Source organism: Bombina bombina, chromosome 2 (assembly GCF_027579735.1).
Source record: "Bombina bombina isolate aBomBom1 chromosome 2, aBomBom1.pri, whole genome shotgun sequence".
Classification (NCBI taxonomy): Eukaryota; Metazoa; Chordata; class Amphibia; order Anura; family Bombinatoridae; genus Bombina; species Bombina bombina.
In genome coordinates this window covers 569,813,494-569,837,912 of record NC_069500.1, presented here as the reverse complement: position 1 = coordinate 569,837,912, position 24,419 = coordinate 569,813,494, and the positions used below count along the sequence as shown (strand labels likewise).

General features: G+C 38.5%; 1 protein-coding gene across 1 annotated transcript in view; it reads left to right on the top strand.

The window, feature by feature from the left end:
• Positions 1 to 18,385, top strand: part of LOC128647182 (tigger transposable element-derived protein 1-like) — a 31,320-nt gene extending 12,935 nt beyond the window's left edge. Inside the window, exon 2 of the mRNA XM_053699967.1 lies at positions 18,233 to 18,385. Coding sequence (XP_053555942.1) covers positions 18,233 to 18,385 — 153 coding nt within the window. The remainder of the gene's footprint in view (positions 1 to 18,232) is intronic.
• The last annotated feature ends 6,034 nt before the right edge of the window (positions 18,386 to 24,419 follow it).

Genomic DNA, 24,419 nt, shown 5'->3' with positions numbered 1-24,419 from the left:
AGCTCCTGTATTTGCAATCGTTTGTCTGTGACACAAAACGACATTTCGTCAATTATGCATATTAAAAGGGGCCAGGATTTTAGTATTAGTTCGTCTCGCTTTTTGGGAGCTTTGCATTGATTAATCATTAATAATTCCTGGAAGAATTCATTCTCTTCATTCCACATATTATTATTAACGGTAATATTTTTAGCCCTAGTTTCAAGCGTATCCATAAAATCATTTAATTCACCCGCAATATTAAACTTCCCTTTAAGGTAACTTAAGATATCTTTCTTAAGGACCTGACCTTTAGTAATAGGTATGGTTATGGGACCAATTTCATTGCTATGTATAGAATTAAATGAGTCACTTCTGGCTACAGACATTATTATATTGGTTTAGTACTTAGTTAAACTAAAACGCTAATACAATTTTTGCCAATAAAAAGAGAGAAGGAAAAATTTTATATTTCAAAAAAAAATATTATGAATTTTGAAATATGAAAAATTAATATTTCGAAATATGAAAAATTAATATTTTTGATTAACTTTGAAAATATTAAAAAACAATATTTTTGATTAATTTTGAAATATAAAAAATTAATATTTTTATTAATTTTTCAAAATTAATCTTTAATAATATTTCAAGATATTAATGTCAATCTCGAAATATGAAAATTAATATTTCAACTTCTCAAAAAAAATAATATATTTTCAAAATATTAATATTGAAATATGATTTTATTTTTCTTTTATAATAATTTCTATTTACTTACAAATATATTATATCAATTATTATGAATATTATTAAATCTCAGAAAAGTGCCTCCAATTATTATGTCAGTATATTTATAAGAATCTTAGTAGTGCTATCCAAATAATATATCAGTTTATGGCAGGGTTATAAACACAATACAAAAAAATAGCAACCCTAATCAACCATGCATCTACTAGACCATACAATTAATATAAATACCTGAATTCTTTTATTTAGTTAATATCCATGAACATATTGAAATATATTTGCAATAAAAGGAAACTAAATAATATTATAGGCGCTTGAAAACTATTTAAATATGCTATGCAAAATTCCTACACGCTTATCTTAAGAAACCAGCCTTATATACAAGTCTTTTAACATCCAAGCAATACAATTCTAAACAGTGTTTATAAAACAATAGGATAATATATATATTCTGCTATTTAACTGCAATTTATCCTAATACAATATTGACTTAAAACACCAGAACTTTCACAGATAAATCACTTAGTCTACCAAATACAAATTTAAATAATATCTAGGCTGGGGTTACCAATTTAAAATACAATTTATTTATTTGACTCTGCCAGGCCCAGCAATAGTAATTGTTTACTTTAAATGCTTGCATACAAATAGGTAGGCTAAGAGCTATCCAGGACAATGACACACAGTTTAAAAGTATAATCTGCTCTTTAAATCTATTAACTGTAAAGGCTATGCATATGACTTATCTTACAAAACCCAGAAAACTTTATCTTTAAACTGCAGTGACTTTAAAATATCACATGTAATTAGCAGCCCTTTTCTTATACTCTATATATATATATACGTTACCAAAATGAGATCCAACTTCAAGATTTTTTTCACACCTCATATAAAATAAGTGTAATTGCAATGGAATAGGAGTAGTATGGCCCACTTTGTTTTTATAGTTTGACTGTGTCCCACGCAAAACAGTTTCAGTCAGTTACAAAACTCTGCAGCCAGTGTGTCCTTCCTTCTGCATACAACTTATTAGTCTAATCACAGGTGTGAAATATGGGTGGCCCTTCGAAACCTTGTCCCTCTATTGGATAATCTGAATATCCCATTTCCAACAGCCAAAAAGCTTTCTGGCTGTAGTTCTCTCATGGCAACACTGGGTGGCATCACAAACAGACACAGCAACATTTGAAACAACTTAAATCAGTATTTCTATGAAATGGTTATTCATTTTATCATAATTTACTGCAACAACTATTCCCAATATTTGCTTTGGATAAGTTATATCTTAATGCTTTTCTGATCATTTTGATATGAAACATCACATATATCTAACATTATATTAAAATAATTTATATTTCATTTAGCCTAACAAAAAAAAAATGTATATTTCATAGTCATATCACATCAAAGTAACTTCCATATCTTCATCTCACTATATTTTAAGAGATGTATTTAAAACTTTATAAACATTTATTGCACATTCATATGATATGACATTTCATTTCATGCAGGCATTCCATCTCTTTCTAAGTGCATAGATTGATGCTCATGACCAATGGTTGTCTGCAATAAAAATAGAAATAATTATTAGAAGGGATCCAAGCATTTCATATGTCTATGGTCCATCTGAAATAAAATTAAGTATTATTAATCATTTACTTTTAGGCCCACAAACATCTATTTATATTCTTAAACACACAGAGGCTAAGATATTCATGCTTTCAAAATATGTATGTCTTGTATTTATTTTCTTATATGAATATCCCATGCAGCAATCATCCACCTAATACAATGTGCTTAATTTAAATATATATATATCATGAATCATTCCAAACATGCATGGAAAACTGGCATTGTTCCCCTTGCAAAATGCATCCAACTCTATCTGTGTCACCTTCCCCCTAGCTGTGTATTTGCAACACATCTTACTTTGAAATCACAAAACTTAGGTGACAAATACCAGAGGGCTTCCAAGCATATTTTTCTCTCATCACCAAATGTCTTGGAGTTATAAAACTCTGCATATATAGTCAAATGAATAGGGTCACTGAGTTAGTTCCTTTAGAAAAAAAAAATGTTTGTGTATTTTACACCTCAGGGGTCGTGCTTCAAAAGGCTATGCTGATTTTCAATCCTGATAAACGTGTATTCATCCAGCTATCTGGTAAGGGGGTTGGGACCCCCTGTGGATTAGAAGCTGTGTTCAACAAACTCATGTTCAATTAATCCTGAGGTCTCATCTAACATATACAGTGTATAAAATATACATATATATATATATATATACATATATATGTATACATATGTAATATTCATCATAATATTCATATACTCTGACACAATAAATATTTTCTTTTGCCCTAACCTTATAGTATTGTGTTTATTTTAGTTATAAATGTATTATTTATATCAGTTATGCCTATAAATGACTATTATAATGCAGTACATGCATTGAGAAGTGAAAAAAAAGTATTGCTTCACTTTAAGTACATTTTCGTTTTACATACATGCTCTGGTCCCATTGTGTACGTAAATGTGGGGTATGCCTGTATATATATATATATATATATATATATATATACACACAATTTATCATTTTATATGACTATCTCAAAGTGTTTAATTTCCCTTTAAAAGGGATATAAAACAGCCTGTTCATTCCTGTAATAAAAAAGCACTAAGCAGTGGGTTAAATTTAATAGAAAACATTACAATATGTATTATATATTATTGTATAAGGATTTTACCCTTTATTTTTATTTTTTTACTTGATCTGGGTCCATTGATTCCTGTCACAACCATACAAAGGTGCTGGGGTCTCTACAGATAGGAATATGTAGCTTTATGTCATAAATCTTCTAGAGTAACTTGAGCTCATTTACTGTTCATTAAATACCAGAGAAACGAGCACTGCTGGCCCCAAGCGGAAACAGAAACTGATCCAATTAGCAGTGCTATTTGTATAACTCAGATGTGTAACTAGCGCTGCTGATTGAATCAGTGGCAGTTTCTGCTTGAGACCAACAGTGTTCTGCAGGTCACGAGTACAGTATTGGATCAATGGCAGTTTCTGCATGTCACGAGTAGTATTTCTATTATGTGTTAAACCCCCTTTGCAGGTAGGGTTGCCAGGTGTCTGGTATTAGACCGGATTATCCGGTATTTCAGGTTACTGCCCGGTAATATTATTTCCAAAAAAACGGACATAGCCTTAGGTAGTTAATATGCGTGTTTTTAAAATGTTTTTACTATTTAATTCTGTGGCCGCCAGAGTCCAGGCCGCATCCGTCTATACCCAACTAGTACCGTAAATAACCCAGCAGTAAGTTACTCCCAGTCCTGGCAGCCAGTGTCCACCGGTACCCATTCTAGCCCTAGACTCCTCGCTCAGCTGTAGCAAAGCCGCCCTCTGCCTCAGCCTGCGCCATGCGTGCTGCCTTGCTGTGTGAGTGTGAGACTATCGGACGTCACGTGATCATGCGTGTGATGTCACGACAGCAAGAAGACCAAAGGGCTCTGCGCTGTCTACAGAAGTCTACACATGCATTGCTGCCTGCTGCTGTCTGCTGAGAGTCCTGTCTCCTCAATGTTTGACCCACACTGTCCCTGTGCCTTGTGTAGAGGTTTTTATGAGATATAATAGTTTTAACTAGCAAACTCAGGTATGTAAGTTGCATTCTCTACAAGATTGCTTTATTTGTTGACGCAGTGGTAATAATTTATCGCTACATCTTCATAACAGAGTTGAATAAAGACTGGGTAACAGGCATTCATTGTTAGTCCTTAGTAAAGGGTTGAATCATTTATAAACTAGAGATGAGCCAGATTCAGTTTGCTTAATGAGTGTTCATATATATATATACAGTGGGGCAAAAACGTATTTAGTCAGCCACCAATTGTGCAAGTTCTCCCGCTTAAGAAGATGAGAGAGGCCTGTAATTTTCATCATAGGTATACCTCAACTATGAGAGACAAAATGTGGAAACAAATCCAGACAATCACATTGTCTGATTTGGAAAGAATTTATTTGCATATTATGGTGGAAAATAAGTATTTGGTCAATATCAAAAGTTCATCTCAATACTTTGTTATATATCCTTTGTTGGCAATGACAGAGGTCAAACGTTTTCAGTAAGTCTTCACAAGGTTGTCACACACTGTTGCTGGTATGTTGGCCCATTCCTGCATGCAGATCTCCTCTAGAGCAGTGATGTTTTGGGGCTGTCGCTGGGCAACACGGACTTTCAACTCCCTCCAAAGGTTTTCTATGGGGTTGAGATCTGGAGACTGGCTAGGCCACTCCAGGACCTTGAAATGCTTCTTACAAAGCCACTCCTTCGTTGCCCGTGTGGTTTGTTTGGGATCATTGTCATGCTGAAAGACCCAGCCACGTTTCATCTTCAATGCCCTTGCTGATGGAAGGAGGTTTGCACTCAAAATCTCACGATACATGGCCCCATTCATTCTTTCATGTACATGGATTAGTCGTCCTGTTCCCTTTGCAGAGAAACAGCCCCAAAGCATGATGTTGCCACCTCCATGCTTCACAGTAGGTATGGTGTTCTTTGATTGCAACTCAGCATTCTCTCTCCTCCAGACACGACGAGTTGTGTTTCTACCAAACAGTTCTACTTTGGTTTCATCTGACCATATGACATTCTCCCAATCCGCTTCTGGATTATCCAAATGCTCTCTAGCATACTTCAGACAGGCCCGGACATGTACTGGCTTAAGCATGGGAACACGTCTGGCACTGCAGGATCTGAGTCCCTGGCGGCGTAGTGTGTTACTGATGGTAGCCTTTGTTACATTGGTCCCAGCTCTCTGCAGGTCATTAACAGCCCCCCCCCCCCCCCTGTGTGGTTCTGGAATGTTTGCTCACCGTTCTTGTGATCATTTTGACCCCACGGAGTGAGATCTTGCGTGGAGCCCAAGCTCGAGGGAGATTATCAGTGGTCTTGTATGTCTTCCATTTTCTAATTATTGCTCCCACAGTTGATTTCTTCACACCAAGCTACTTGCCTATTGCAGATTCAGTCTTCCCAGCCTGGTGCAGGTCTACAATTTTGTTTTTGGTGTCCTTCGACAGCTCTTTGGTCTTCACCATAGTGGAGTTTGGAGTGTGACTGTTTGAGGTTGTGGACAGGTGTCTTTTATACTGATAACAAGTTCAAACAGATGCCATTAATACAGGTAATGAGTGGAGAACAGAAGAGCCTCTTAAAGAAGAAGATACAGGTCTGTGAGAGCCAGAAATCTTGCTTGTTTGTAGGTGACCAAATACTTATTTTCCACCATAATATGCAAATAAATTATTTCCAAATCAGACAATGTGATTGTCTGGATTTGTTTCCACATTTTGTCTCTCATAGTTGAGATATACCTATGATGAAAATTACAGGCCTCTCTCATCTTCTTAAGTGGGAGAACTTGCACAATTGGTGGCTGACTAAATACTTTTTTGCCCCACTGTATATATATAATCTATAGAGCTTTTTTAAATTTACAGTAAATCTGTGGTAATGCTTTTCACTAGGCAGTACATGGTAATTTAGTAGCAATAAAAGAAAGAAAGTTTATTCCTGAATTCCTGAATTGCAAGCTGATGGCAGCACATACAAGAGTTTGGTGTGCAAAGAGTATATCACAAAGGTAAATACTGTATAATGGAGGTGCAGGTGGACGTACTGATCTCCAACTACCTATTCCTGGCTTTATTTGTTTTTTAACATTGTGTTAAAAGTCAGACAGATCAGTTTATACTTAAGCAAATTGTACAGTGTTTGTCATTGTATGATTAGGTCCTTTGTAAGCTCAGCTGAAGCTTTTCACTTTCCAGTTAATGAGTTTACTAATTCTTAAAGTGAAAGTCAATCCTAGCGTTTTACAAACGCTAGGATTGACTATTGAAACAAATAAAGGGGACTTTCATTCATGAAGTATAAGATACTTCATGTAGAAAGCTCCTTTATTTGTTTCAATCGATCGCCATTCTTAGCTGCTACAGCAGCCCACGGCTAAAAAACGCTTTCACCTATTAGCCAATAGTCGTGCAGTAAATCCGGATCCCATGGGCGCCAAGCCAGATTTACCGTACGGCTATTGGCTAAGAGGTGAAAACGTCACCTCTTAGCAAAAAATATTTTAGTCGTGGGCTGCTCTAGCAGCTAAGAACAGCGATCGATTGAAACAAATAAAGGAGCTTTCTACATAAACTATCTTATACTTCATGAATGAAAGTCCCCTTTATTTGTTTCAATAGTCAATCCTAGCATTTGTAAAATGCTAGGATTGACTTTCACTTTAATTTAGGAATATGCAACTAGGGTTGCCTGGTGTCTGCTATTCAACCGTACATGGTTTTAGCTGTCCAGCAAAATATTTATAAAAATCCCTGAGTGTCAACTAAATATAAAAGGACTCATATGCCTAAACTTATATATAGAGCAGAAAAAAGTGAGGTGTAGTCAAGGGGATTAAATAATTTATGTTTACATATGAATTACTGCACAGTTGTGGAAAATATACATCATGGGATCAAGAGTGAGGACTAAGGTAGAGCTTTAAGGAGAGGGCTCATTGTGTGACTCCCACTTACCATTGTCCCCAGTTACCGACAGATCGTCCAGTATTTATGTGGAGGACAGCTGGCAACCCTATTTGCAGGTGTTATACACATGAAGGTGCATGGTCGCTAATCTTAAAATTATATGCTCTAACAAATAAGTGTAATTTTTCAACTATAATGGCCCTTTAAAGTATAGTTTTAAAAAGGTTTTATATAAAATACAAAATAAGTGGTTTGAAAACATTTAAAATTAATAAAGAGGTGAACAGTAAAAGCATAACACAAGCAAAAGCATTAGGAAAAAATATACAATGAAAGACCACTTTTTACTGTTGCCAAAGAAAGCAATCAGTTAGTATGTTTATAATGGCAATAAAAAGTTCTGACACTGCTTATTCCCCCTTTTCTCTGCTGATTGAGAGAAAGTTGGAAATGAAAGGAAACTAGAGTCCTAGCAAAATGCAGAAGAATGTAATCAATAAAAAACTCTGCAAATAGTTTTAATGAAAAACATCTAGCCTGATCAGATATTCCTTAGCCCCTTAAGCCATTACGAAGTATATATACGTTGTGCGGTACTTTTGCTTATCGTACCACACAACGTATAAATACGTCGGAGCTGTAGAAAACACCAGCAGTCTCGGCTGTTAAGTTACAGCCAAGAGCTGGAGTTCCTGAACTCATGGCATATGTCTTCATATGGTTCCATATGAAGACAGATGCCAGATCATTACAGACAGTGACACTGTGTGTGTCACCGTCTACAACAATTATCTGCTGGTGCCAGCAGGAGGTGTGGGAGAGAAACAGGGAGGCGGGTGGACGGTCCAGCAGCGTAGGGGAGTGGGAGGAGGGAGGGAGTGGGATGGCCCTACAATGCAGGGTAGAGAGCTGTTTAGAGGGATCAGGGAGTGGGAAGTGTCAGGTGGTAGGGTAATCTCTACACTAAAGCTAAAATTAACCTTACCTTACAAGCTACCTGTTTAACCCCTTTACTGCCAGGAATAATAGAAATTGGGTGCGCAGCTGCAATTATCATTCTAATTACCAAAAAGCAATGGCAAAACCATGTATGTCGGCTATCGTTTAAATGCCATGGCCTACCTAAGTATTGTTGCTGACCATGTCCATCGCTTTATAACTACAGTTTACCTATCTTCTGATGGCTACTTCCAGGAGGATAATGCACCATGTCACAAAGCTCAAATCATCTCAAATTGGGTTCTTGAACATGACAATGAGTTTACTATACTCCAATTGCCTCCACATTCATCAGATCTCAATCCAGTAGAGCATCTTTGGGATGTGGTGGAATGGGAGATTCGCATTATGAATGTGCAGCCGACAAATTTGCAGCTGCGTGATGCTATCATGTCAATACAGACCAAAATCTCTGAGGAATGTTTCCAACACCTTGTTCAATCTATGCCACAAAGAATTAAGGCAGTTCTGAAGGCAAAAGGGGTTCCAACCCGGTACTAGCAAGGTGTACCCAATAAAGTGGCCGGTGAGTGTGTATATATATATATATATATATATATATATATACGTATATATATATAGTTTTGACAGGTAAATAAAAAAACAAAACAAGGTTCTATGTCTGTTTAAATGGAGTGAAGGCAAAAATGCTAAAAATTCTGTTATTTTTGGCAAGTTCTTCTCTGAAAGTCCCAGTAGTGAAGGGACTAAATGAAACAAACAAAAGCAAAGTAAGGTTCATATCCAATAGGCTTCACATGCAAAAACTATAAAAACTGGAACAGCAACCTGATTCATCACCGCTATTAACCCTGTAGTGCAGCTTCACTATCCTGGCATAGTTCCACTATAGAAACCTCCACTAACCCCTCAACACCCAATACATCTCCCTACCCTTTACCCCTCCCAGTAAATTCCCATAATGGGGAAACTCACACCTTTATTTTGTCTGTACTTTTCTGTTTTCCACTTTATATGCTTTCTCCTATTTCTTTATATGACCTCATATATGCCATTTCCCCCTCTTCTCATCTCATCTCATCTTCTATCTGTAGCTACAACCACTCCCACCTTTCTGAGGTAAATTCCAAAATTCCATTTTCTTTATTTAACAGGCCAGGCTTCTGTTATTAAGTTTGCTTCCTTCTCTTTGTATTATTTGGTAAAGGAACAGACAGGCACTTCTGAGAGCTAGCTGAACATCTTGGATGAGCCAATTATAAGAGGCATCTACAAATCAGCAGCAATCTTCCAGTAGTGCATTGGGACCCTTGTACCTTTCTAGGTATTCATTTCAATAAATGATACCAAGAGAACAAAGCAAATGAAATAATAGAAATAAATTGGAAAGTTGTTTAAAATTTGTGCCAGGTACCTATATAATGTAGCAGGGCATAGTGGTGTCCCATGCCTGTCTGCAGCTGATATACAGTGATCATCTGTTCCAGGTACAATGTTTGCAGAGCTGGAGTAGTTCTATACTTATATACTGTAGCAGGGCATAATGGTGCTCAATGCCTGTCTGCTGCTGCTACATATGGACCGCATGTGCAGAGCTGTTGTAGTTCTATACTTATATGTTATACTGCAGGTGAGTAGAAAATTCCCTTTCAATTGCCTACTGGGTATAACCTGAATATCTACAAATAGAGTTGACATGGTTTGTAGGTATAAAACACAGGTAGTAAATCACTTTTGGCTAGTTGTAAGATACTTAGAGAAAAACAAGTACTGTCTCTTTAAGAGTTTATATTACTGACATGCACAATGTTAGTCATTGTTACCCACACTACATGCTCACTTAATTTGGCATTTTCCTGTTTTTTTTTGCCTAAAAACCCCTAGAGTATTACCAGTAGGGCAGGTATGCAAATTCTGATTCTCTGTCATGCCTGGAGTTGAAACGGGGTCTTCAGTTTGCTGGGTTGTTACCTTGCTGTTGTGCCACTTGCTACTACCTTGTTTTTATTATCAATTTCTTGTTTTTTGTTCTCTTTGGTTCTACCTACCTGCAGCTGTGGGTCATTTGCAATTGTCATCAGCCTATTTAAACCCAGCCCTTTCCTGTTTTCTTTGCCCATTTATTGAGCTAGTCTCTGGGTGTGTTTATTTTGTTTTTGCTTTAGTATATAACTTATTGCCTGTTTACCTGATTATAAGCTTGCCTGCTGTTTTTTTTTTACTGTGTCTGCCAGATCTGGATTTTGACCATTATTTGTGACCTGCTTTTGCCTTTTGCCTACTGATTCTGCATTTTTTAATTTTTTTTATGTTTTTATTGAGTGTACAAAATACGAATTTAAACGCAAATGCCAATACGTTCCACAAAGATAACTGTGTGTTAAAGGTTCTCTTATGGCCGTGGTACCACTTGATACTTAGCAGTATTTCTTTCCTAAGATATGGTGAGTCCACGGCTTGAGTAATTACTGTTGGGAATATCACTCCTGGCCAGCAGGAGGAGACAAAGATCACTCCCTTACCCACAACCCTCAGTCATTCTCTTTGCCTTCGATGCATGGAGGAAGTGAAGTTTAGGTGACTGCTACTACCTTGTTTTTATTATCAGTTTCTTGTTTTTTGTTCTCTTTGGTTCTACCTACCTACAGCTGTGGGTCATTTGCAATTGTCATCAGCCTATTTAAACCCAGCCCTTTCCTGTTTTCTTTGCCCATTTATTAAGCTAGTCTCTGGGTGTGTTTATTTGTTTTTTGCTTAAGTATATAACTTTCATCTAGATTGTAAGTTCCCACGGGAATAGGGCCCTCAATTCCCCCTGTATTTTGTCTGTAAAATTTTGTCTTTTATCATATTGTTTCTCCATTGTACTGTTATCCTTGTACCTATGGGCAGCGTTGCGGAATCTGTTGGCGCTTTATAAATAAATAAATAATAATAATAATAATAATTGCCTGTTTACCTGATTACAAGCTTGCCTGCTGTTTTTGTACTTTGTCTGCCAGATCTGGATTTTGACCATTATTTGTGACCTGCTTTTGCCTTTTGTCTACTGATTCTGCATTTTTTATTTTTTTTTATATTTTTATTGAGTGTACAAAATACGAACTTAAAAGCAAATGCCAATACGTTCCACAAAGATAACTGTGTGTTAAAGGTTCTCTTATGGCTGTGGTACCAGTTGATACTTAGCAGTATTTCTTTCCTAAGATATGGTGAGTCCACGGCTTGAGTACTGCTGGGAATATCACTCCTGGCCAGCAGGAGGAGGCAGTTAAACTGCTAAGTATCACTCCTTTACCCACAACCCTCAGTCATTCTCTTTGCTTTCAATGCATGGAGGAGGTGAAGTTTAGGTGTCTGAAGAAAAATTTTGATTTCATCTACAAGCAAGTTTTGAGGTATAGCCGTATTCCACGTCATTCCTTGCAGTTGGGTAGTGGTGGCTTTAAAGCAGTTAGGAACTTGTAAAGAGGTACTTACTGCGTTTTCCTAACAAATGCTCATTTAGAAAGCCAGAGTTGGCTACTCTGTTCTTTATTTTTCAAATGTCTCTGTGAGGAACTGTGTCCTCTCATACCTTGTAACTGTCTACATACCGGACAGCAGAGCAGGTAAGAGCTTCCAGTTGGGGAGACCATGCACTTAACAAATTAAAAACACTGCTTTTTTATTGGGACATAGATAATCCTGTTGTATAAGTTACATTGGGGCATGAAGCAGGCACTGTAGCATGCATGAGACTAACATTTAAACTCTAAAATGTTTTTATTAGGCTTTATTTTCTGACACATATTTACTTGATAAAACAATACAAGTTTAAACTGAAAGTAAGACTGTATTTCAGCAGCTTATTCATTTCCCCTTTGTTTTAAAGGGACAGTCAAGTCAAAATTAAACTTTCATGATTCAGATAGGGAATTCAATTTTAAACAACTTTCCAATTTTATTACAAGACCAGAGACTCCTATTTTGCATTAATTTATTTTACTACTCAGATGCAGCACTTTAAAGAATAACAAATATCATCAATATAATGATATTAAAACAGAACAGATAATAAAGAATAACAATAAGTAGCTAAGATGTGAGCTAACTTATAACTCCAGGAAAAAAGTGACCAATCAGAGTAGGAGTAGTAACCATAAACTGACCAATACGCAGCCAAACCTTCTCTTTCTTTTGCTGCTCATCTCTGAGATAAGTCATGCAAAATATTTTCTAAAAATTTTAAGTAGTAGTTTTATTGTGATATTTATTGCTTAGTTGCTTACTAATTACTTAGTGCATTAACGTTTTTGTTTGCTTTATTGTGTTTTTGTTTGTTTTTGGTTATATTTATTTGTTGGTCCGTGTATGTGGTCCTCCTTTCCCTCCCCCCTTTTTCCTTCCTTACCCCTTTTCAGAAATCTCATCTATTCTGTTTCCTGTTCAGCTGTTTTTGTTCTTTTCTCTGTGTGTGTAATTCTCATTTTCTCCTTGTGCGCGCGGCACCCGCCACCATTTTGTGGGCTGTCTTTAAGGTCTTTTCCCGCCCTCTCCTTGCTGACGTTTCAGACATGCATCACATCATCTCTGGTCAAAAAAATTTACATTTTTGTTGCAATTTCTACATCCGTTTGTTTAAAAGCTTGACAGCATCACATAGTTATTTTCTTAACAGATAGTTAGTTATATTTTAGACTATGTTGTCATCTTGTGGTTATAGATAAATTTACTGTCAGAGAAATTTTGTCCTTTCGTTTTTACAACATTATTTTTGTGTGGTATTCTGTTTCAAATATTTTATTGTTAAAATGGCTGAGCCTTCTTAATGTGCTCAGCCAATCAGAATTTTCCTACCTTAATTCCGATTGGCTGATAGAATCCTATCAGCCAATCGGAATTCGAGGGACGCCATCTTGGATGACGTCCCTTAAAGGAACCGTCATTCTTCAGTTGGACGTCGTCGGAAGAAGATTGATCCGCGCTGGAGGTCTTCACGATGGAGCCGTTCCTCATCGAATGAAGATAGAAGATGCCGCTTGGATCAAGATGGTTGCCGGTCTGGATCGCCTCTTCTTCCCGGGTAGGATGAAAACTTTGGAGCCTCTTCTGGACCTCTTCAGCCGCAGGATTATGGATCGCCAGCCCCCGCTTGGGTTGGATGAAGATATCAGAGCCAGGACCGATCGGTGATACCGGCAAAGTGAAGATAAGGTAGGAAGATCTTCAGGGGCTTAGTGTTAGGTTTATTTAAGGGGGGTTTGGGTTAGATTAGGGGTATGTGGGTGGTGGGTTGTAATGTTGGGGGGGGGGTATTGTATGTTTTTTTTTACAGGCAAAAGAGCTGAATTTCTTGGGGCATGCCCCACAAAAGGTCCTTTTAAGGGCTGGTAAGGTAAAAGAGCTTTGAACTTTTTTAATTTAGAATAGGGTAGGGCATTTTTTTATTTTGGGGGGCTTTGTAATTTTATTAGGGGGCTTAGAGTAGGTGTAATTAGTTTAAAATTGTTGTAATATTTTTCTAATGTTTGTAAATATTTTTTTATTTTTTGTAACTTAGTTCTTTTTTAATTTTTTGTACTTTAGTTAGTTTATTTAATTGTAGTTATTTGTAGGTATTGTATTTAATTAATGTATTGATAGTGTAGTGTTAGGTTTAATTGTAGGTAATTGTAGGTATTTTATTTAATTTATTTATTGATAGTGTAGTGTTAGGTTTAATTGTAACTTAGGTTAGGATTTATTTTACAGGTAATTTTGTAATTATTTTAACTATTTTAGCTATTAAATAGTTCTTAACTATTTAATAGCTATTGTACCTGGTTAAAATAAATACAAAGTTACCTGTAAAATAAATATAAATCCTAAAATAGCTATAATATAATTATAATTTATATTGTAGCTATATTAGGGTTTATTTTACAGGTAAGTATTTAGCTTTAAATAGGAATAATTTATTTAATAAGAGTTAATTTATTTCGTTAGATTTAAATTATATTTAACTTAGGGGGGTGTTAGTGTTAGGGTTAGACTTAGCTTTAGGGGTTAATCCATTTATTACAGTAGCGACGAGATTCGGTCAGCAGATTAGGGGTTAATAATTAAAGTTAGGTGTCGGTGATGTTAGGGAGGGCAGATTAGGGGTTAATACTATTTATTATAGGGTTATTGAGGCGGGAGTGAGGCGGATTAGGGGTTAATAACTTTATTATAGTAGCGGTGCAGTCCGCTCGGCAGATTAGGGGTTAATAAATGTAGTTAGGTGGAGGCGACGTTGAGGGGGCAGATTAGGGGTTAATAAATATAATATAGGGGTCGGCGGTGTTAGGGGCAGCCGATTAGGGGTACATAGGGATAATGTAGGTGGCGGGGGTGTACGAAGCGGCAGATTAGGGGTTAAAAATAATATGCAGGGGTCAGCGATAGCGGGGGCGGCAGATTAGGGGTTAATAAGTGTAAGGTTAGGGGTGTTTAGACTCGGGGTACATGTTAGAGTGTTAGGTGCAGACGTAGGAAGTGTTTCCCCATAGAAAACAATGGGGCTGCGTTAGGAGCTGAACGCGGCTTTTTTGCAGGTGTTTTTTTTCAGCTCAAACTGCCCCATTGTTTTCTATGGGGATATCGTGCACGAGCACGTTTTTGAAGCTGGCCGCGTCCGTAAGCACTGCTGTTATCTAGAGTTGCAGTGGCGATAAATTATGCTCTACGCTCCCTTTTTGGAGCCTAATGCACTGAAAACCCAGCCATTCTGTGAACTCTAAATACCAGCGGTATTTAAAAGGTGCGTGGGAAAAAAAGCATGCGTAGCTAACGCACCCCATTGGCTGCAGAACTCTAAATCTAGGCTAAGGTTTACTGATTGCTTAGGAAACCCCAAATTTAACCCAGATGAAATGCATCATCCTCTCTCTGCCGAGTGGTGCCCGTCTATTGATGTGGCTAAATTTATAGATTTTCAACTTAGAAATAAATAATGAGGGCTGAGTGTCCTCGTCCTTTACTCCCAAAAAATGTTTCTATTACCTCAGAGGTAGACCCTAACATTTTAAAATTCATTGGAGCCCCAGGTTACAAGTTAAAGAAAGGTATTGACAGATCGTGGAAAATCTGTCAGGATAAATTATTGGATACTGTGGGTCCTATTACTAAATTATTTGAGATGTCTAAACAAGGTGTTGCAGAGAATTCCCCTTTGGACCCTTATATAGTTTGAGAATGGGTTCAAAGGCTTCTCTGTTTTGTAGGTAACACTAATACCGCTATGTCACTTGAGAAGCGACGCAACATTTTGAGAAAAATTTACCCAAAAATCTCTAATTTCGCCTTTAACGATCTTGCCTCCGATGATAATGGGCTTCTTTTTGGAGATTCTTATCGAAAAGATTTAAATCAATACGTTAACACTTCTTCGGATTTAAATAAAGTCAAAACGTCAGTTAAGAAATTTTTTTACCCCAACCAGAATTTCTCTGACAGGGCCGGGAAAGGCAGAGGCCGCTTTCCCGGCCGTCACCCATACTTATCCAGGTCTTAATATTTCCAATCCCATCAGTCACACTACCCTGCCCAATATCAATCTCAATCCCAAAGAAACTTTCAAGAACCTCCATCCTCTTCATTCTTTCCATCACAAGCCCGTCCATGGAACCAAAGAGGTTTCAGAGCAAGATCAAGACAAGCTCCAGGTAAATATGTTATTTCCTCTCCATGTTTTTTCTTTCCTAGACAGAATTGGTGGCAGAATTGCCTTGTTTGCTCAAAATTGGTTTCCAATTACAGCAGATCCTTGGGTTCTGCAAGCAGTAACAGGCATTCACATAGAATTAATTTTCCTTCCAGTTCAAATAAAATTTCCTCATCCCATCCAATTTTCTCAAGAAGACAAAATTCTGGTCCAAAACAAAATTTCTACAGATTTTTAAAAGCAATTCTCCCCATACCTCAGCCTCACAATATCTATTTAAGCAACTTATTTCTGGTAAAAAAGAAAAACAATCAGTTCAGACCAGTTATAAATTTAAAGTCCCTAAATGCTTATGTTGTTTACCACCATTTTAAAATAGAAGGTATTCATTTGCTGAGAGAATGTTTAAGAGAAAACGATTGGTTGTTGCGTCTAGACCTTACAGACGCTTACTTAACTATTCCCATAGCCCAAGAACATTGGACATTTTTGACGTTCTGTTGGGAGGATCAATTTTGGAATTTCACTTGCCTTTCATTCGGTCTGTCCTCTGCCCCTTGGATTTTCACCAAATTACTCAAACCCGTGGTGGCTTGGTTGAGACTTCGGGGTGTTTGTCTAATAATTTATTTGGACGACATTTTAATTATGGACCAGAATTTTCTCTCTCTTCAAATTCATTTGTCTTCCACAATTACCTTATTGGAATCCTTAGGTTTTATTGTGAACAAAGAGAAATCAGTTCTCTCTCCGACCAGGTCTTTGATTTTCTTAGGTTTCCAGATAGATAAGGTTCTTTCTTCCTTGAGTCTCCCTTCAGACTAGGTGAAGAACATCAAGAAAGAAATTTCCAAAACGTTATCCAAAGATTCAGTTCCTATCAGAACTATAGCCAGAATAGTAGGTTTACTATCATCCTCTATTCAGGCTATATTCTCTGCCCCTTTACATTATCGCAAGCTTTAGAGATTGAAAATCCTTCATTTGAGGAAAGGATATTCTTATTCTCATTTGATTTCTTTATCCCCAGAAGCCAAAGAAGAACTTTCTTGGTGGATTTCTCATTTAGAAGCCTGGAATGGGAGAGCCATTTTCTGCAAAACCCCAGATGTTATCATAGAATCCGACGCCAGTCTTTCAGGCTGTGGAGCTCGTTACGGTCCCTCATTACAGGTGGCAAATGGACTCTGGAAGAGAAACGCTATAATTTCAATTGTTTAGAATTATTGGCTGGCTCGTTTGCAGTCAAAAGTTTTGCCAAATGTTCTTCTCCAGTCTCCATTCTCCTGCATATGGACAATATTTTTGCGGTGCAGTATCTCAATCGTTTGGGAGGCACCAAATCCAGGGATCTGTCAAATATCACCAAAGATTTTATTCATCTTTGTTTGGACAGGAATATTTCAGTCAAGGCAGAATACATTCCAGGTCAATCGAATTCAGCGGCGGATTGGGGATCTTATCATTTGATGGATTTCAGCGACTGGAAATTGGACAGGAGCCTTTTTCTCTCTCTCCAATCTCTCAGGGGTCCCTTTTGTTTGGATCTTTTTGCATCCAGGACCAATTTTCAGTTTCTTCCTTATTTCAACTGGCGTCCAGACCCGGAGGCAGCAGCCATAGATGCCTTTCTTCATCTGTGGCCTCTCCAGGGAGTTTATGCATTTCCTCCCTTTATGATGATTCCGAGGACAATTTCAACTGTTCACAAGGATCTTCTATCCTTAACGATTGTGACCCCCCTTTGGCCGACTCAGTCATGGTATCCCTCCCTTTTGGAGATGTCTATCAATCTTCCAATTTTGTTCCCTTCTTCCCCATCTTCTCACGGATCCGGAAGGCAATTGTCACAATCTGTGTAAGGGACAATTTCAGCTTAAGTAGAATAAGACTGAAACTTAGGTTTCAAGTGGATCGCAACTACAGACTAACGGTTTGTACAGTGCCTTTAAATGTTGGTTTGTATCACTGTCTGTTTACAATCTCATATGGATGTTTAGAAGTTGTGGAGCAAGACAGTGAATTTGCTAAAGTGGAAGTTAAGACTTCTCAAGAGGAGAATATAGAGTGAGCAGATGTTTCAGTAATCTCAGTTGTGCTGTTTTGAGAGACTAGAATGTAACTGCAGAATGTTGCGAAGTAACGGCAACTTAATAGCAATAGCTTCGCTTTGTTCAGAGGTGAAGTGGCTGTAAGATTGACAGATGACGTCACAGGAGGCGTGTACCCGCTTTGCGGGTTCCGGAGTTAGATCGGAGGGTAAAGATTGTGAAGTCAGAGTATAGCTGATTGTTGCATATAAGTTGAAATAACTCTGTACCTTGGTCCAGTCTGAGAAGAGAGACAGTAGCGAAGTGGATGTGAGGGAAACCTCGGTAGAATTCTCCGAAACTGGAAGTGAGCCCTTGTCAGTTCTGAGAGAATGGAAGTTTGCAGAGCTACGGTTTGGTTTCAAGTTATCAGTTGCTGATCGAAACAGATGATCATTCAGAGGTAGGGAGGAACTTTAGCTCTCGCAATGTTGGCATAAGGATGCTATTCAAGTAACAATGTCACTAGGAAGATAATCAATACGGTGACTGGAGCTTAGGAATCTAACAGCAGTAAGACTTCTAGACAAAATACTAAGCATCAGGTAAGAGGTGCGCAGGTGTTAAGAAGAGGAGTTGGGAGGAGTTTAGGGAGGTAAAGATGCAGGAGCAGAAACTCCTAAAATGACCCCCTCCCCAAGTGATCTGTACCACAGCTTAAGGACCAGGACGGTCGGGGTGTCGATGGTGATAAACTGAGAGTAATTTTGGGGCATGTATATTATATGCCGATTCCCAAGTATCTTCCTCAGGCAGGTACCCTTTCCATCTGACCAAGTACTGTAATCGTCCACTAACTATTCTAGAATCAAGTAGGGAATCAACCTTGTATTCTTCCGAATCAGTAAAATTACTTTTTGGGGTAGAACTACACTGGGAAGTCTCATAGCGGTGTAGGGTTTCAAGAGAGAGACATGGAAGGTAGGATGAACTCTTAACAAGCAAGGTAACTCCAGAGTTAATGCATTTGGATTGATCACTTTCTTTACCGGAATAGGTCCGATAAATAAACCACCAAGCTTTTTGCTAGGAATCTGGAGTTTGAGGTTCTTTGTGGACAACCAGACTAAATATCCCACAGAGTATTGTGGAGGTGTACGTCTTCTGAGATCGTAGTACTTCTTTTGACTTTGTTGAGATGAATGGATATTTTCTTTTAGGTCATTGAAGATTTTCATTAAAGTACTTGTCAGATCATAAGCTGTAGGGCAATTGGTGTTACTACCGGCACCCTTCATGGAAAAAGGAATGGATGTAGGATGGAATCCATAATTTGCTTGGAATGGTGTCATTTTTGTTGAGGAGTTGAGAGAATCATTGAAGGCAAATTCTGCCATGGGTAAGTATTTCAACCAGTCATTTTGTTGGTAAGAACAATAACAGCGGATGTATTGTTCCAAGCATTGGTTTAAGCGTTCTGCCTGTCCGTTTGTCTGTGGATGAAAGGAGGTTGTGAATCTATGATCGATCTCTAGTTGATCACACAAGGCTTTCCAAAACCTAGAGGTAAATTGGGTACCTATGTCTGTTGTTAGAATGGAAGGAAGTCCATAAAGTTTTACGATATTAGTAAGAAATAGTTGGGCAGTTTCTGAAGAAGTGGGAAGCTTGTTATAGGGTATAAAATGGGCCATTTTTGTTAGAATATCGATTACAACTAAGATGGTATTCATTTTTGATGATGGTGGTAGATCAACGATGAAGTCTAGTGACAGATGTTGCCATGGTCGCTCAGGTATTGGTAAAGGTATCAAGAGTCCATAAGGAGATCTTTTCTCGGATTTTGAGGTAGCACAAATAGTACATGATTGTACATAGTTCCGGTTGCACAATAAAGAGACAGGAGCACCGGCTGACGTGAGATACAGTATTTATTCCATAGATAACGCTGTACGCTTAAAGGTAATAGTTCATAGAAAGTAAAACCTCCAATTATTACTGCAAGAGACACTGGCAGCAGCTGGTTGCCCAAAATGATGGTAGGAGGAAAGAAAACAGCTGACGCGTTTCGGCTTTTCGGCCGTAATCTTAGCTGATAATAGAAGTTAAAACAAGCGCCCTTTTTCAAAGGCCTTTCCTCATACCATTGGACAACCAATCGAGCCAATCCTTGCTCTTGAGTAATTTACAAGCATGTGTATGAAAGAACTTAAACATAAACATAAACATGATAGGCTCATTCTCACTTAGTGATTCCTAACTTTACATATTGCCTATACAACTGTGAATACAATCTAAGTTTCTGCATTTACAGCTGGACGTCTACACTCTTGCGTCCTTGCGCTATCATGACATATATATGGTTTGAGACTTAACTATTTATTGGAAAGGTTAGCACCCGGATTCTAGTGCTACTATGGGGAGAAGGGTTGGTGAGGCGGGAGGCCCATTGTCCTGTGTACAATGTACATATCACGGTCCCTGGTAAACTTGTCATGGTAGCACAAATATATACCGGTAATTATTAACAAACTACCATATCACTTATCCAAATGTACGTTGCCTACGTGCAGAGGATCAGATATAGAATATAGAGAGATCCACTTTAATGGGGCAAAAGGGGTGTGTGTACTATAGTGAATAGGCAAAGCTGCATAAACGGGCAGGTGAAGTTCTTTGACATCCCACAGCCCGATGTTAAATTGCAAATTGCTGCTTGTATAGTGCATGCACGGACAGTGAGCCTTGGCTGGGTAGTTTGAGGTGGCCATTTTGCTGCACACTCCTGGTTGAAACAGCCCGGTGGTGAATACATATCACTGCTTATATAGTACATACACGGACAGTGAACAAGACTGTATAGTTTAGGGTTGCCATTATACTTCACATTCCTAGTAGGAACAGCTCGTAATTGCAGGGTTAGAATAATTGGTACTGTGTACTCCCTGTTTTATTGGTCACTTATTGCCAATAGTTTATTAAATCAAAGGCTGAATTTAATCCTGAAGGTGTTCTGGTCTTTAGTTTAAAGATCCAGAACACCTCCTGTCTACCCAGTGCTTTTTCCCTGTCCCCCGGGAACACTTTCAATGGCCTTCCATCTGAAGCTCTCTGCACTTTTGTCATGTTTAGCGCAAAGTGTTGCACTAGAGGAGTGCTTGATTTACCATTCCTGATTGTGGAGAGATGTTCCCTTATGCGGGATCTTATCTCCCTTGTGGTCAACCCTACGTACTGGATCTTGCATAAAACACATGTTATAAGATACACAACATATTTAGATCTGCACGTAATACATGTTTTTATTGCAAATTGCTGTCTGGTGACTGTTGACTGAAGAAATTTGCCACAGTCAACTTTTTCACATGCTACACAGTCTCTGTAGTTGCACCTGTGCATGCCCTTTACCACTAACCAAGCTGACCCGCTTAGTTCATCCGTTTTCAATTTGGTGGGTGCCACAATATTCCCAATGGTCTTGTTTTTTCTGTAGGAAAATTCGGCAACCCTTTTCGGATATCCCTGCCAAATCATCATCTGCTGAGAGCATATCATAATGCTTCCTGATGATTTTGCAAATTAGTGGGTATTCCACCGAGTAATCAGTAATAAAGAAGGGGGCCCGGTCACAAAGTTTTTCCTCTCTCTCTTTCTTACCCTTAGGTTTCTATGAACTATTACCTTTAAGCGTACAGCGTTATCTATGGAATAAATGCTGTATCTCACATCAGCCGGTGCTCCTGTCTCTTTATTGTGCAGCAAGAGTTAATTGGATTCCCTTGCAGTGAGCACGGATGTAGGTACTCCCCTGGCGGAGTGCCTCCTCCCCCCTCAACTTTGGATTGGACGCCTTTACTCACACCTGGTTGTGACGTCTGGAGACACTAGCCGCATGCATCGGAAGAGGTTACACAGCTGATTGACTCGAGGAGTTCGGCATCACGGACCAACGAGAGAAAGTCCTGACGGTTGATGAGCCGATAGAGCCCTAAGTCCTGAGGTCAGACCGGAAACGGATCAGCTCCAAAGAAACACCCGCATATGTTCGGATGCGGCAAGTCGGCTGGTTACAAGGTCGCCAAGTTTTGTTTTGTATTGTACTGTGTGGGACTTTTTGCCATTTTATTTGTACATAGTTCCGGACACAATTCCTCATAGATGGCCACCAATAGTGCCTGGACAGATGTTCTAAGGTTCTTAATTCCCCTGCATGACCAGAGAGGGGAGTCCTTAACCCTAAAGCTCTAAGGCTTTATCTACTTTTTAGTAGATAAAGCCTTAGAGCTTTAGGGATGTATAACTTGTTTTTATGGTAGTACAACCCATCATCTCTTTTTATGAGATGAGTAGAGGGTAATTGTTCATCTGAGGTTAAGGACTTCTTTAGTTCTCTGATGAAGTATGAGGTAAATCCGAGAAACTTTTCTGAGGGAATGATACTAGACGAGGATGGATGATAATAGGGTTTTCTGTCTTTACGGGAGAGTGCGTCTGCTTTACCATTCTTGCTTGAGGGTCTGTAGATAATATGGAAGTTAAACCATGTGAAGTACAAACTTCAATGAACCTGACGGCAAGACAAGGTTTTGTTGGATTGTAAGAATTCTACATTTTTGTGATCGGTATAGACGATGATCGGTTGTATAGTCCCTTCTAAGAGATGTCTCTAATGTTCGAGAGCTCGTTTTATAGCTAGGAGTTCTTTTTCTCCGATTGGATAATTGATCTCAGCGGGACTTAGTACCTTGGAGAAAAATGCGATTGGATGCAAAGGTTCTGTTAAAGATGTTTTCTGGGATAAAATCGCTCCAATAGCGTAATCGGAAGAATCTACTTCGAGGGTATATTGTAACTTAGGATCAGGGAATCTTAGAATAGGAGTGGTGGTGAATTTTGTTTTGAGGAGTTCAAAGGCCTTTGTGGCTTCAGCAGTCAACTGTACATTAGTATCTAAGTATAGTTTGTACATAGTGTTCAGGAACACATCCAAAGACCCTAATATGGGGTCATCATTCTCAAAGAAGGAGTCTGCCCAGACCCTGGGCTCGGCCCTTAAAAAGGAAATTATGGTCAATAACTTGATCCTCTCAGTACTGTAGGTCTTTGGCTTTAAGTTGAAAAGTAATAAACAGGCATTTTTAAACTGGCGATACATTTTCCTTTCTCCTGTAAAAGGCTCTGGCAAAGACACTGTAGGTTCAAGCGTGGGATCTGGATGCTGAGTTTTCTGGGACATAGAATCCCTAATAATCCTCCTGGATTAGAATAAGACTGAAACTTAGGTTTCAAGTGGATCACAACTACAGACTAACGGTTTGTACTGTGCCTTTGTTGGTTTGTATCACTGTCTGTTTACAATCTCCTATGGATGTTTAGAAGTTGCGGAGCAAGACAGTGAATTTGCTAAAGTGGAAGTTAAGACTTCTCAAGAGGAGAATATAGAGTGAGCAGATGGTTCAGTAATCTCAGTTGTGCTGTTTTGAGAGACTAGAATGTAATTGCAGAATGTTGCGAAGTAACGGCAACTTAATAGCAATAGCTTTGTTTTGTTCAGAGGTGAAGTGGCTGTAAGATTGACAGATGACATCACAGGAGGCGTGTACCTGCTTTGCAGGTTCCAGAGTTAGATCGGAGGGTAAAGATTGTGAAGTCAGAGTATAGCTGATTGTTGCATATAAATTGAAATAACTCTGTACCTTGGTCCAGTCTGAGAAGAGAGACAGTAGCGAAGTGGATGTGAGGGAAACCTCTGTAGAATTCTCCGAAACCGGAAGTGAGCCCTTGTCAGTTCTGAGAGAGTGGAAGTTTGCAGAGCTACGGTTTGGTTTCAAGTTATCAGTTTCTGATCGAAACAGATGATCATTCAGAGGTAGGGAGGAACTTTAGCTCTCGCAATGTTGGCATAAGGATGCTATTCAAGTAACGATGTCACTAGGAAGATAATCAATACGGTGACTGGAGCTTAGGAATCTAACAGCAGTAAGACTTCTAGACAAAATACTAAGCGTCAGGTAAGAGGTGCGCAGGTGTTAAGAAGAGGAGTTGGGAGGAGTTTAGGGAGGTAAATATGCAGGAGCAGAAAATCCTGACAATCAGGTTCTCCAAGGCTCTCTTCACCTAGTGGCATGGACGATCTCAGGGGACCCTGGACTCTCAGAGACCTTTCTGATGGAGCTAAGTCACTCATTCAAGAGTCTTGGGCCCCAGGTACTCGTAGATGCTACTTTGCTGCCTGGTCTAAATGGACTAGCTGGTGCTTGCGGAGAAACTTGGATCCCTTTTCTTCAGATATGACTGATATTATTAATTACCTGTCTCATTTTTTTGATTCAGGTCTAGCTTATAAAACCATCAACGTTCATCGTTCGGCTATTTCTGCCAGACATAATTTGATTAATAATCTTTCTGTCGGTAAACACCCTTTAGTTTGTAGGATGCTTAAGGCCATTAGATTAAAACATCCTCCGATCCCTAAATATGAGTTTTT